This window comes from Canis lupus, chromosome 29 (assembly GCF_048164855.1).
Source record: "Canis lupus baileyi chromosome 29, mCanLup2.hap1, whole genome shotgun sequence".
Classification (NCBI taxonomy): domain Eukaryota; kingdom Metazoa; phylum Chordata; class Mammalia; order Carnivora; family Canidae; genus Canis; species Canis lupus.
Window position 1 is genome coordinate 29,913,662 of NC_132866.1, and position 14,229 is coordinate 29,927,890.

At 35.8% G+C, this 14,229-nt stretch overlaps 1 protein-coding gene across 16 annotated transcripts in view; it reads right to left on the reverse strand.

Annotated features, from left to right (window-relative positions):
• Nucleotides 1–14,229, reverse strand: part of R3HCC1L (R3H domain and coiled-coil containing 1 like) — a 79,564-nt gene that overhangs the window by 9,960 nt on the left and 55,375 nt on the right. For 14 of the 16 annotated variants that reach the window (XM_072805768.1, XM_072805765.1, XM_072805755.1 and 11 more), the window contains 3 exons: nucleotides 6,662–6,837; nucleotides 1,338–1,408; nucleotides 344–439 (listed from right to left, as the gene is read on the reverse strand). In XM_072805768.1, the coding sequence (XP_072661869.1) occupies nucleotides 344–439; nucleotides 1,338–1,408; nucleotides 6,662–6,837 (343 nt within the window). Of the gene's footprint in view, nucleotides 1–343; nucleotides 440–1,337; nucleotides 1,409–2,136; nucleotides 4,158–6,661; nucleotides 6,838–14,229 lie in introns of those variants that run through there. The other 2 variants (XR_012020757.1, XM_072805767.1) reach the window with 2 other exon arrangements.

Sequence of the window (14,229 nt, forward strand, 5' to 3'; positions counted from 1 at the left end):
AGAAAACTAACATGGCAAAGCACAAACAACCCTGGCTTCCTCATCTGTATTAACACAATTTCTACAGTAACACTTTCAAACAGTTCAACACTGAGGTAAGGTGGAATCAGATGTCATCAGAAAACCGCAGCCACATTGCTTGGCTGTAACTCCCACCCTCTCTCCAAGTGGCTGCTCAGATGCCATATTTCCAACACAGCCTTTGTCTTTTCTTTAAAAACACACTTCCTTTAACACTAAAAATAAAAGTGATATGTCTTTAGAACGCTAGATGAGGTACAAGTGCTGGAAAAACAGTAACACAACCATCAACAAGAAAAAGCCCCTGAGATTATAGGCTCACCAGCATAAGCTCTAGCTTTGGCCTTGGCTGCTCTTGTGGCCTGTGACAAGGGCCGGATTTTCACCATGGTATGTTTACTACCCAGAGCATCACGAGCTGCAAAGAGGAATAAATATAAGGAAGTAGAAGTATGAAGAAGAGTGATACAAAAGAAAATTTAAGGCTAACCCTCAAAGTATTTCCTAGATATCTAGATGTTACAGTTTTATTTTTCATGGCAAGTTAAAGAGGTGGTCAGCTCTAGAAAATCCATAAACAACCTGGCAAGTGATTATTTTAGATCAGGGATCAGCAAACTATGATTTTGTGACCAAATCCAGCCAACCACCTGTTTTTTGTAACATTTTATTGAAATAGAGCCACTTCTATTCATTTGAATACTGTTTAAGGATGCTTTCTTATTACAACAGCAGAATTGAGTAGTGACAGAGATCTTATACCCTAAAATATTTACTATCTGATCCTTTACAGTTGCAGACCTCTATTCCAGGTGGTTCAGACAGAAACCAACATCTCTAATTTCTTTGAATGCCTCTGTATCACATGGATCATGAGGCTAATGATAGATGTAAATAAGGCCCAATCAAATATTCAGAAAGTAGGTATTAAAATCTCTCACTAGAAAGGTTCAAGGGCTACTTCAAATTCATTTGCCTAGGTGGGGAAAAAAAAGTCACAAAATTGTTAAGATTTAGTAACACTGGCTTCTTAAATTTCTACCTATAATCTATTTATGTATGATCATAACTGACAGTTATACAGCATGTAACACTGGAAGGAGCTGGCTCTCTCTCCAAATTACTACTGGATTAAGGTGAAAAGAGAGAGGGAGAGCACATGGGTACAAAGTACTATGCCTCAAAAACCTGTATGTGCCATTTATCTACACCGGCTGAATAAAATGCCAACGGGCTAGAACACAAGGGAAGTAAGAACAAGTAGCAGGAGAAAATAGACAATAAGGGAAGAACACTGCAATCCACTGGGTGAATACCTGTAATTGGACTGGAGAATACTCCTAGGGCATGTGTGTCATCCACCCATTTAATATCAAATCCTTTCTTTCTGTAACAAAACAACACAATTTTATTTCTTAAAATAAAATTTACTTTTATAAAACATCTTTCAAATAGTCTCGTAAAGCATTTCATGATGAGATAAACACTCAACGAGCGCACAGGTGGAATGGGGATAATGACACAAAAAACAGCTTGGAGGACAGAAGAAGCCACTGAATTTTAAAAGCAATTATACCATCATAAAGAACTACCTGGGACTATTTTACGTTCCCAGCCATTTTATAGACACCAACTAATTAATCCTCACATGTCCCTTGGGGAGGTAATGTATTTATCATGCTATTTACAAGAGATGTTCTTATGGGCACAGAACAAGAAGAGGTGAAAAGAGGAAGCAGAGGAGAGGTAGAAGAATAGTGCAAGAGGAGGTAGGCAGGGAAGGTCACCTGGATTTAATGCAAATGAAAGCTCATAGACAGACGGAGAGGGAGAGGGAGATATGTCATTCAGAGCAAGAAACTGGGATGCCAGGGTGGCTCAGTGTTGAGCATCTGCCTTCAGCTCAGGACGTGATCCCGGAATCCTGTGATCACGTCCCACACTGGGCTCCCCTCAAGGAGCCTGCTACTCCCTCTGCCTGTGTCTCTGCCTCTCTCTCTGTGTCTCTCATGAATAAATAAATAAAATCTTAAAAAAAAAAAAAAAAAAAAAAACAGAGCAAGAAACAACCCCTCAGAACAAAACAAAAAAATCAAGGAATTGAGAAAAACTGACCTGTTCTTTCTAGTTGGAGAAAGTAAGAAAGGGAAAACAGGAAAGAACTGCAGCAAAGTCAGAAAAATTCAGGATAAAAGATAATCAAGATTAGAGAAACATCAGACAAAATTAGAAAAGAATGACTGTTAAAAATACGTTTATTGTGGAACAGAGCTACATTGCAGTGAGCACAATGACTATCAAAATGATGATATTTTTTCAGCTAGGAACTTAAAAACTGTTCATAGATTCAACATAGCTCTTCTGTAGAAAGGGCATGGGGTTGAGGGTCAGATACTATAGGAGTCAGTCAGCATTCTGCCACCTTGAGATCTTGGGCAGATTTAACTTCTCTTGAAGCGAGGTCTGCTCATCTATAGAAATGGGCATAGCACTTTCCAAACAGAGTTATTATGAAAATGGAAATGAGATCCTCTGTGACAAGGCAAAGAGCACAGTGTTGAGCACTTATGGGCATTTAATAAATGAATGGTGCTCATTATTTTTTACAACTAATAGCAATATTCATCAGAAATATTATTAATATTGATAAAGATAGTGACTAAAATATAAAGTTGACTCAGGTATTTGACCCTCGGACATTATTATAGACTTTTGCACTGTGACCTTGACTTTATTTTTATAAAGCACTATAAAGAAAGAAAAAGAGACAACAGCTAAAATATCTTCCTTCAGTCAAGAAAAAAATTCCTTTGAGGAAAAAAGGAATGAAGAAGGCTTTGAAGGTTAGTTAAAGAATTTCCTGAATGTAAGAGTAAGTCTGACCATGGCATAAAATGACCACAGGGGTTGGAGACTGAAAAAGTTCAATAGCAGAAGAGCCTATATAATAAGAGTCTACAAAAAGGTTAGAAAAAGACCTTAGATGAGATCTGGAGCGCCTTTTAGACTTTGGAATTTCATAATCCTTTAAAATGCTTCTCCTTTTTTAGGAATGTTTTTGGGTTTGATAGAAAAATGGTCTATTAAAGGTAAAATTAGGAAGAAACAAAGCAAAGGGAAATTAATAATTCATAAGAATTAATTAGTCTTTAGGAAATTCTAGACATCAACAAAGCTAATCTTTGATTTTAAAAATCATCATTACTAATAACAATCTAAAATAGTTCTACTTTGAAATTAAAGCTCACTGCTTTTTCAAATCTATTAGGCACTTTATATGGAACAGGTGCTGATACAAGGTCTTAACATGTTAATGAATTCGACTAACTGACCAACCCTATACAATCAGCATAAGGTCTATGGAAAGATTAGCTATCCTCCAGGATCCAGTCACCCCCTTACTTTTTTTAGTTATAGAACTGATACCCTCCCCTCATCCAAATTTAAGTGAGGTGCGTGGCTGCTAGCTAGTTTTGCCTGTTCTAGAACTTTATAGAAAAACAGGGTGCGGGATCCCTGGGTGGCGCAGAGGTTTAGCGCCTGCCTTTGGCCCAGGGTGCGATCCTGGAGACCCGGGATCGAATCCCATGTCGGGCTTCTGGTGCATGGAGCCTGCTTCTCCCTCTGCCGGTGTCTCTGCCTCTCTCTCTCTGTGTGACTATCATAAATAAATAAAAATTAAAAAAAAAAAAAGGAAAAAAAAAAGAAAAACAGGGTGCTTGTTTTTGTACATAAAATTTCACTGAATACAGCTATGCTCATTTGTTTACATACTGTCTGTGGCTGCTTTTGTGCAATGATGGCAGAAGTGCTTAAAATATTTCTTATCTGGCCCTTTAAGGAAAAGTAGGGGGTTAAACCCTAACAGAATTTTACAAATTCAAGATCTACATGAGTTGAATTTTAAATTAAAATTTGTAATATCAGATAACAGACCTACTTATTTTTAATATCAGGATTAGAGTGTTAAAGTATAATCCTTCTTGCTATTGACTTCTTCCAGATCCTGAAGATCTCTTTCTTAGTAATTTTCTTTCTGGACGGTTTCTTGATTCCTGAAGCTTATTTTCTTCTTATAAGTTAAAGATACAGAGGTATACTTCTGATTCACTTAGCTTGTCCTATACATGTATGAACTATGTACATAAGAAGAATTAGTGCAATTGTTTTCAAACCCACTTATGTCAGTTTTGATTCATTACGTAATTTAGTAAAATTAAAACAATGAAATATGAGTGTGAAAAAGAAAGATGTTGTGTCTATAAAATCAACTGAATGCTTTGCAAGAGTAGAGAGAATGGTGAAGTCACTAAAAAATCCAAAAATGAGGGGGTGCCTGGTGGCTCAGTTGGTTGAGTATCTGCCTTTGGCTCACTCAGGTCATGGTCCCAGGGTCTTGGGATCAAGCCTCACGTTGGGCTCCCAGCTTGGTGGAGAGCCTGCTTCTCCCTCTCCTGCTACTCCCCTTGCTTGTGCGCTCATGCACTCTCTGTTGAATAAATAAATTTTTAAAATCTTAAGAAAAGAATCCAAAAATGATTATCAATTATGTTTGACCAAAACAGCTCTAAAAGAGAAAACATTTTAACCTATAAGGAGTAAGCACTCAGATGACTCTAAAGGTTTATTAAAGTTCTCACTCCACTTTAGTTGATGTATTAGGAGGATAATCTAAAAGAACTCTTCTATCAATAGGCCAGCAACTTAAAAGAAAAAAAAAAAGGCCTCGGCACCACATCAAAGACTGCCAAGTGACTAGACATTTATATGTGTTGTTAAACTAGTTGAGACACACAACGATCATTTTTTACCATTCTCCACTTGACTATTTCTATCTCGGTGGTCAGAATAACCTCAAATCAATAATTTAATTTACAGTGCTGCTGAACTTTTAGGGCCCTTGGTGCTTGGCAGAAGAAAACACGTAACCTCTCAGGAGAAATCTTCTACTGTAGACTTCAATTCCCATAAATAAAATTCCAAGGAAACTAGTTGGCTCACAGTAAAAATAAATAAATAAATAAATAAATAAGTAAACCTCTAAAAAAGCAAGGTACCAAGAGTGAGAATTTGCAGAAACAGAACTAAAAGACTTCAGGTAAAGGGATTACCAGAAAGACCACAGAATGTCTACGTTTAATACTTAAGTAATTGTTTAAATCTTGAAAATATTTTAGAAAAAAAAACAAGAAACTATAAAATGCCCATATAGATTTTAAAGAGAGAGAACTTAGAAAAATGAAAAACATAGATGAAATTTAAACATTCAACAGACAGATTTAACAACAAATTAAACACAGCTGAAGAAAAAATTAGTGAACTGGAAATATATATATATATATATAATATATCTTTCCCTCTAACTATTCAGAATGTAAAAGAGACAAACATGGAAAACAAAAAAGAGAAGTAAAATGAGGATTAAATGAGAAGGTCTAATACATATTTTCTTGGCATCTTAGAGAAGGTAAAAGAGAAAGACTGGCAAAAAGGCACTACCTAAAGAGATAATGTATATATTCTCCAAAATCAATGAAAAATAAAAACTCACTGATTTAAGAAGCTCAAGTAATCTCGAGAAGAATAAATTTTTAAAGAAGCAAAGCCACATCATACTAAAATACACAATACAAGAAAAGGAGAAACCTAAGAGCAACCAAAGAGAAAAGACAGATTACATTCAAAAGCAACAGTTGTGAACTTACAGCTGGCTTATACTCCATAAAGCCAGTAAACTAAATCTGCACATTTCTGAGAGAAAAATAACTGCCTACCTAGAATTCAATACCTCGCAAACATCTTTGAGAAATGAGGCTGAAATAACACCATTAAAGAAACAACAACAAAAAAACAAATGGGTTTGTTAACAGCAGATTGTTACTAAACTAAATGGTAAAAGAATGTATTCCATGCAGGAAGAAAAAGATTTCAGATGGAAGATATGAGATGCAAGAGGTATAAATGAAAAACACAGGAAGTAGATAAATTAGAATGCTATGTAAAATACTAACAGAAAATGGAGTTTAAAAAGAAAATAGTCACAAGAGCATATTAGTTGGGGGTGGTGGAAAGGGAGGGAATTGGATTGGGAAATGGAGTTCAAAGCCCTTATAGTATTTGGAAAGAGTATAAAAATATTAACTTTAGCCATTGATAAGTTAAGCATGCAGTTTGTAATTTCTAAAGTAACCACCAAAGAATAGAAACACAATATCAGTTCCAAATAAAATAGAATGAGAAAAAAATACCTCATCAATCCAACAGAAGGCAAGAAAGAAGAGAAAAAGACGAAACAAGTAAACACAAAAAAAGATGGCAGGCATACATCTAAATATATCAATAATTATAACAACTATAAACAGACTAAATGCACCATGAAGACATCCAGAAGTCATCACTGAAGATATTCTTCTTAAATGCCTAAAATGAGGTCTAAAAAGACTATTTGGCATTTTTAAAGAACTTTAGAAGACAGGCTTGATACAGGAGATTTCCAACGGATTTGGAGAAGACAATAAACAAAACTGATGCTAAAGTAAACAACAGGGAATATGCAAACAAGAGATGATTTTTCAGAAGACATTTTAAGAAAACTTCATCCCACCTTCCCAAGTATGCCCAACCAATTGTAAATACTTACTGATAACTGCAGAAAACCCGCAGGAGGTCTTCAGTACGAAATTCTTGGGGGAAGTCATAAATTTCAATGACATGTGGAAATTCACAATCACTGAGGTCAATATCAGGAACTTCATGGTTGTAATAATCAAATCTAGGTTCCTGGATACTTTCTCTATTCTTCATATTCCCTGATAACTAGGGAAGAAGCAGCATGTAAGTGACTGTTATATCAAGCCAGAGCATTCTAAAATATCCTACCATGTGTAAATAATTCTTGTCTCCATATTCCAATTCCTTAACCTTTAGCGCTGTCTCTGTATTAATGCTTTTTGTGAATACAATAATGACCTGGGGTCTATCATTCAGTTTATATTAACATGTGGAATACAGGGGGTGCCTGGGTAGCTCAGCTCAGATCATAAGCCCAAGGTTCTGGGATAGAGACCCACGTCAGGCTCCCTGTTCAATGGGAAATCTGCTTCTCCCTCTCCCTCTGTACCCTCCTCCCCCACTCATGCTCGCTTGCTCTCTCTCTCTCCCAAAGAAATCTTTTTTAAAAAATGTAGAATACTTAAAAAGGTGTTGAAATTCCAACAAAGATAGGCAATGCATGAAACTTAACTTGCATCTATCAACTAGAATGTGAGAAAATGTAGAATGATTAATGTGGTGAGTTACAAATGGTACATCTTAGAAAATGAATTTCAGAAAATAGCTGAAGATGAATTAATAACATTTGTTTTATTTGAGCTTATTGATCAGGCTCATCTCAGTTTCTTTTCTGGAAGTAAACAAAAACAACACAAATTTTAAAAATGAAAACACTCTGTTAGCCTACTTTTTGGTGCATGTAGTTTACAAAGGAATTTGTTAAGACAAATATAAGTGATAAAAGCAATTATGTTTAAGGTCTCTAGCATGACAGCTACCTATAGGAATTCTTACATAGCAGATAAGTAAAAAAAAAAAAAAAAAAAACTAACAGTAATGAAAAATACTTAAAATTCTACTATCCTATGAAAAAACTGAAGGCTATTAACTATTTCACATTTCTGGAAGCAGAAAGGAAGGGGGAAAATGGAAAGGTAGGTAGAAAAGCCAAAACAGTCATTTTGTCATTCACCTGTTAAAAAACCTAGCTCCTACTACTGACCACCCAAAGCCCTCAGACCTGAGAATGTCTTCTCCCTGTTAAATCAAAAGTCCAACTAGGTCTCTTCCAGATTTTCCCTCATTTATATTCTGCCTCACTGCCCATCAAATGAGGAAATGAGAACTTACAATGCCAAGGATAACATCTCCTTTTCTTGCAGAAGTAAAAAATGGATTCGAGAATTTTATTTGGGAGGAAGAAGGAAGGGAAGATGATAATAGGTAAAGTCAACAAAAATGTTCCTTTATTGTTGTACCTCTAGTTCCTTTTCTCCATTAACCTTTAGTTTACATCTAAAAAATATAAGAATAAATATAGCACCTATACCCACAGATAGGTGTGTGGATTAAATGATTTGTAAGTGCTCAGCACACTAAGTATAATACTTATATATTACCTAAGTATTCAATGAATTCAACCCACTTAATTAAATTTTAACTGAGTGCCGAATCTATTACAGGCCAAGTGCCATGTTATTTCCACTCTGCTTAGGATGTAGAAAGCAGGAAGAGAATATTCCTTCCATCATAATAATGAAAAAAGATTAGGTGATCCATAAAATCGTTAACTCTTCTCAAATTTACCACATGGCTGAGTATGCAAGACAACAAGAAAAACCCTGAAATCCCAAGAGTGACAAGTCCCTCCAAAGAGAGACAGAACACAGAAACTGTTTTGCCACTGGCAGATCATGATCAAAAAAGCAGGCACTACAAAAGTGGGCAAGGAGGAATCAGCTAAACTTAAATTCTTAAAAGCCTAAAGAGGGCTGGTCTATCAGTTTAAAATAACCCAGAGCCCCAGAGACAAGGAAGGTATGCAGTCATTTCTAAGTCTATCCATATGCCAGTGCCACACTGTCTTGATTACTGTAGTTTTATAACAGTTTTTGAAATCAGAAAGTTTGAGTCTTCCTACTTTTCCCTGCTTTTTCAAAATCATCTTGGCTATTATGGTCCCTTGGATTTCCATATAAATTTAAGGATCAGCTTGTCAATTTCTGCCCAAAAAGGGGGAAGGGAGCTGGAATTTGTTATATATGTAAATCAATTTGAGAAGTATCTCAACATTTTAAGATTTTATTTATTTATTTGACAGAGAGAGAGAGTGCAGGTGCACAAGCACAAGCAGGGGCAGCAGCAGAGGGACAGGGAAAAGCAGGCTCCCCAAACGAGCAGGGAGCCCAACTTAGGGCTCGATCCCACAGCTGAAGGCAGACACCTAACTGACTGAGCCACCTGGGTGCCCCAAGAAGTATCTCAACAATATTAAGAAAATATGAACATGGGATATCTTTCCATTTATTTAGGTCTTAATTTCTTCCAACAATGTTTTGTAGTTTCTGAAGTACAAGTTTCATACTTCTTTTGTGAAATTACTAAATAGTTTTTAAATGCAATTGTAAATGGAACTGTTTTCTTAATTTCATTTTTGGATTTCTGGCTTTGCCTCTATGAGTTACTCTGCAAAAACCAAAACAAATCACCGCATGTCTGTGCATTTATAAATTGGGGCTAAATACTGCATTGTGAAAGGTAAACAATGCATGACTACAATACCTTGGAATTATAAATCCTAAGAACTGACTATAAAGAGGAAGGAAAAGAGGCACAATGGTCTGGCAGGAACATTTGATTATGGTCCTTTGTTCTAACCTTTGTCAGTAAAATTGAACTTATATACTTCTATCCCATTTCTAAGGAAACTATTCAGTGTTTTGGCTTCTGGGGCTGGTTAAATACAAAGTGTTAATAACAGAAAAACACACAATTCTTATTCTATATTTCAAAATAATGGATATAAAGCCTGCAAATTACATACTCCTGACCAGTTTTTCCTATCACACATCACTGTTATCAGGGATTCCTAACTTTTCCAAGGAGGAGGAAGAACTTCATTTTATTTTCCCATGGTACTGATATTGGTGAGATCAGTTTACATTTCTGGTAACACATTTTTTGTGCAGGTAGAGTGATAGGTAGGAGGCCATACTGTTAATGGCACTTTCCCTACTGAGAATCTCAGCCAAACATGACAGGGAGCCTTGACAGAGTAAAGAGAGAGTTTGTGACAGTGAAGAGAGAAATGCCTGAGAACAATATGGAATGAAGTGAGGATGAGAGCAAGACTGTGAAGGGAAGTGAGGGGGTGGGGCCGATGTCACAGAGGGATTAGACAAGGCAATACACACAGCTTTAAGGAGAGGTGCTAAAATACCATGCACCAATTATGTAGATATACCTGCAGCACACCTGTACTGTCCAACACCGTAGCTGTCAGCCACATGTGGCTACTGAGTACTTGAAAACTGTGACTAATCTAAATTGAGATGTGTTTTATGTATAAAATACACATCAGATTTCAAAAACTTCATAGAAAAAAATAAAATCTCATTAATTTCTTATATTGATTACATGTTGAAATGATATTCTGGATATATTATTAATTTCACCTGTTTCTTTTTACTTTTCTTAATGTAGTTGCTAGAAAAATTTTAATTATATACATGGTTCCTATTTGTAGTTTGCATCATAATTCTATTACAGGCCACTGAAACATTTACTCTAAGAGTCACACGTACTGAAGTAGTAGCTGCTATACTGTCCATGTGAAACCTTCATATTTTAAGACCTACATATGGATTTTTCTTTTTTGATGACTAAGAAGTGTTTGATAGATCAATAAAGGGAAAAGTTCTGAATTTGATTCATTCTGATATCTCTATTAAAACAAGGGAAAGTTTGCAAATAACAAATAATTTTAAGAATCATAAACTTTTTAGAATCTTTTAACAGTGGTCTGTCGTGTTTGTTTAAAAAGCATAAGGGAAATCTGAGTATTCCTTTATATGTATAGCTAGCTTCCACAAAACCATTCAACTAAATTAAAATTCTCTTCCCCAAAGCGAGGGTTTTAAGAATCTCACAGCCTGGTAGTCTGGTCTTGAAAACAAGTCTGTAAAATAGTACCTGACCTTGCTATGACTTAATTGCCTTGATCCCTATTTGTAGTGGAAAAAAAGAGTGGGCAGAGTAGGTCAATTAGGCATGGATCACTGAGCTTTTTATTTTTTGTTAGATCCTTGGTTCTTTGAGATACAGAAAGAAACATAAAAAGTTATGAAGTTACCAGTTATTTACTCTCTACAGACAAAAAACAAAAATATGCTACATTATTTTGGAATAAAGTCATATTTATATCTCTGTCAGATGAGCATATCCGATGGCTGTTATTATTATCCTGATTATAAAGATGGAGGATTGCATCACTGAGAGACTAAAGGATAGCCTTAAGATTACAAATCAAATTACTGACAGAGTTTGAATCGTAACTCAGGTCTCCTGACTACTAGTCTAATATTCCTTCCATAACATGATGAAAAGGTCTTTCAGTGAACACAATCAGAAACAGTGCTGTATGCTTCTCCCTCTGCCTATGTCTCTGCCTCTCTCTCTCTCTCTGTGTGACTATCATAAATAAATAAAAATTTTAAAAAATGTTAAAAAAAAAAAAAGAAACAGTGCTGTATTAATGTTCAGGACATTAGTATTCTCTCTGATTAAGGATTTATGGATATAAGGAAGAAGGAAGGGAAGGAGAAAAGGAAGGAGGAAGAGAGGGTCTATGGCAAAACTAAAAAGATAATACAAGGTTACGGATTTCTTTCTAGCCGTATATTCTAGATAACATACAAAGCATAAATTAGACTTCACTGTTGTGACCATGTCACTCAAAGATCTTCAGTGGTTACACTTAAAGCTCTCATAATTTGGCCCTGCTTCTCAAAGATATGTACTAATTCCCTTAATCTGTGATTACAGTACACAACAAAGGAGAACTGAGGTAGGAGATGGAATTAAGGTTGCTAATTGGCTGACTTTAAATTAGGAAGATTATCCTAGATTTTCTGGGTGGACCCAGTTATAATCCTAAGGGTCCTTAAAAACAGAAGAACTCAGAGGAGAAGAGACAGTGAGTCAGACTGATGATATTGGAAGGACTCAACTGATTATTGCTGGCTTTGAAAATGGAAGGGCCATGAGCCAAAGAATGTAGGCAGCCTCTAGAAGCTGAAAAAGGCAAGAGAATAGGTACTTCCCAAGAGCCTGTAGAAAGGAATACAGCCCTGCCAACACTTTAATTAATTAGCCCAGTGAGACCCATTTTAGACTTCTGACCTCCAGAACTGTAAGATAATAAATTTGTGTTGCTTTAAGACACTAGTTTGTGGTAATTTACTACATCAGCAATAGTATACTAATATACCTTTCTAGCTTTATCTCATGTTATCCCTCAAAATATGCTACACTCCAACCAAAGAATAATACTCACTATGTCTAAACATATCTTATTTCCTCCTCCTTATTGCTTTGGTCTTATCATTTTGCAAGTGCTAACATCGGTTTGCACATCTCAAAATATCATACCACTTCTTCTATGATTCCTTCTCTATATACCCCAAATCATATATAATTTGACTTTTCCTCTACCCTTTTACAGCATTTACCTCATCTGCACTACTTTTGAAATACTCATTACACAACACCTTATATTACAGCTGGGCCTGTCTCTTCCTTCAACGTCATTCTGATCACCTAGCCACCCACCCAACAAACATTTAATGTATGTTCAGCATAGATTTTACAAAAGGAACTTGAATTTCAATATGTAATAGAGTTGTATTAAACTTAGTTATGTCTGTAACAAATTTAAACACAGGGGCATCAAGTCACAGGGACAAGAACAACAAAGACTCAACCACAAGCTGGTGATGTAACATGTTAACATTACAGAAATAACCCACGCAATCAATTCTCAATTAACACAAGTTAGGTTACTCAAGTTCTTTGTTTCTATTTTTCTCTTCCACTTACATCTTGTGGCTACTAAATAACTGATTAACTCACTTTCTGTTGAAGAAAAGCAATTTAAAGTGTCATTATTTACTATAAACCTTGATAAATTAAAAGATTTGGTTGGAGAACAGGCTAAAGCTATAAACAACAACAAAATAATAATAAGGTTTTTGGACTATCTGGATATAATTCTAAGGTGTGCTAGTATCACAGAAAGTTGAGAGCAACAGCCAAGAATTTTTCATGTTGGTCTACACTACTGTGAATAAACCAAAAGCTTGTATTAAAATGTTTCACCCATTTAACTTCTCATATTTGGTAGACAGGGAAATAGCAGTGTTTATTTATTTTTAAAGATTTTATTTATTATTCATGAGACAGAGAGAGAGGCAGACACAGGCAGAGGGAGAAGCAGGCTCCCTGCAGGGAGCCAGATGCAGGACTCAATCCCAGGATCCCAGGATCACACCCTCAGCCAAAGGCAGACACTCAACTGCTGAGCCACCCAGGCATCCCAACAGTATTTATTTTTAAAAAAGAAAAAATTATTTCAAGTTTTTCAAATTTCTCATTACCCAAGTTCAAAAACATCCAAAAGGAGTTCCCTAAAAAGCTATCAGTAAAGTATTACAGCATAAATATTTATATGCTATATAGCAAAAATGATAGCTTCTAGCCCTCTTTTACACTATTTTGGGCCTAAGTCCTTTTCAACAGAAGGATAAATTTAGACTTTTAAACTCTAACATTTTATATAGTAGGTATAAGAGTAGATAATGTCTCCAATGGAATTCCCTACCCACAAATAAAATTATCAACTATATCTAGGCTACACCTCCACTGACCTTACCAGGAAACCAAAGCCGGAAAGGATAACTTTGGCTTCATAAAATTTGTAACAAGAATGAGTAGAATGCCCCTTAAAGTGTCATCTACAGATTTCTCTAGCATAGATATAAGCAATATCTCAATACTTCTGCTTATCATCAGTGAAAGATGGTTTAAGGGGTTTATAAAGGGAAGAAAGTGAGGGAGCAAACAGAAAACAGAAAAGGAAAAGGGCAAAAGGAAGAAAAAAGCTGTAACAATGAGACATGTTTGGTGCCCCAACAATTGGTTCAGATGATCATTTACTGGCCCCAGTGCCAGGGTATAAATTTGACAACTCTAGTTCTCTCTATTGTATGGTAATATATGACACATGAATATGTGTCATGATCAAGTAAACATCCTGAACCAACACGGACCCGGTTCCTAATCAAACAGTACAAAGGTTAACGTGGCAGACTGATGTTGGCATTCTTGACAAGATGCTAAAAGATCCACCGAAGAGATTTAATTTATAGTCAAGAAAGGACTGTGAAGGCAGGGAAACATCTGTATTTCCTCCTCTTCCCAGCGTGACTGGAAAGACTAGTTGGAGAGATGTCAATGATGCAGTAGAAAGATCTAAAACCAGAGTACCCAAAAATAGATTGCTTGCTAGAGGTTCAAATCCTCCCAAACTATAACTTAGGTACTGCTATGATAATCATTGAGAATGGCTGTCCAAAAGAAACATTGCAAAACAGATAAACT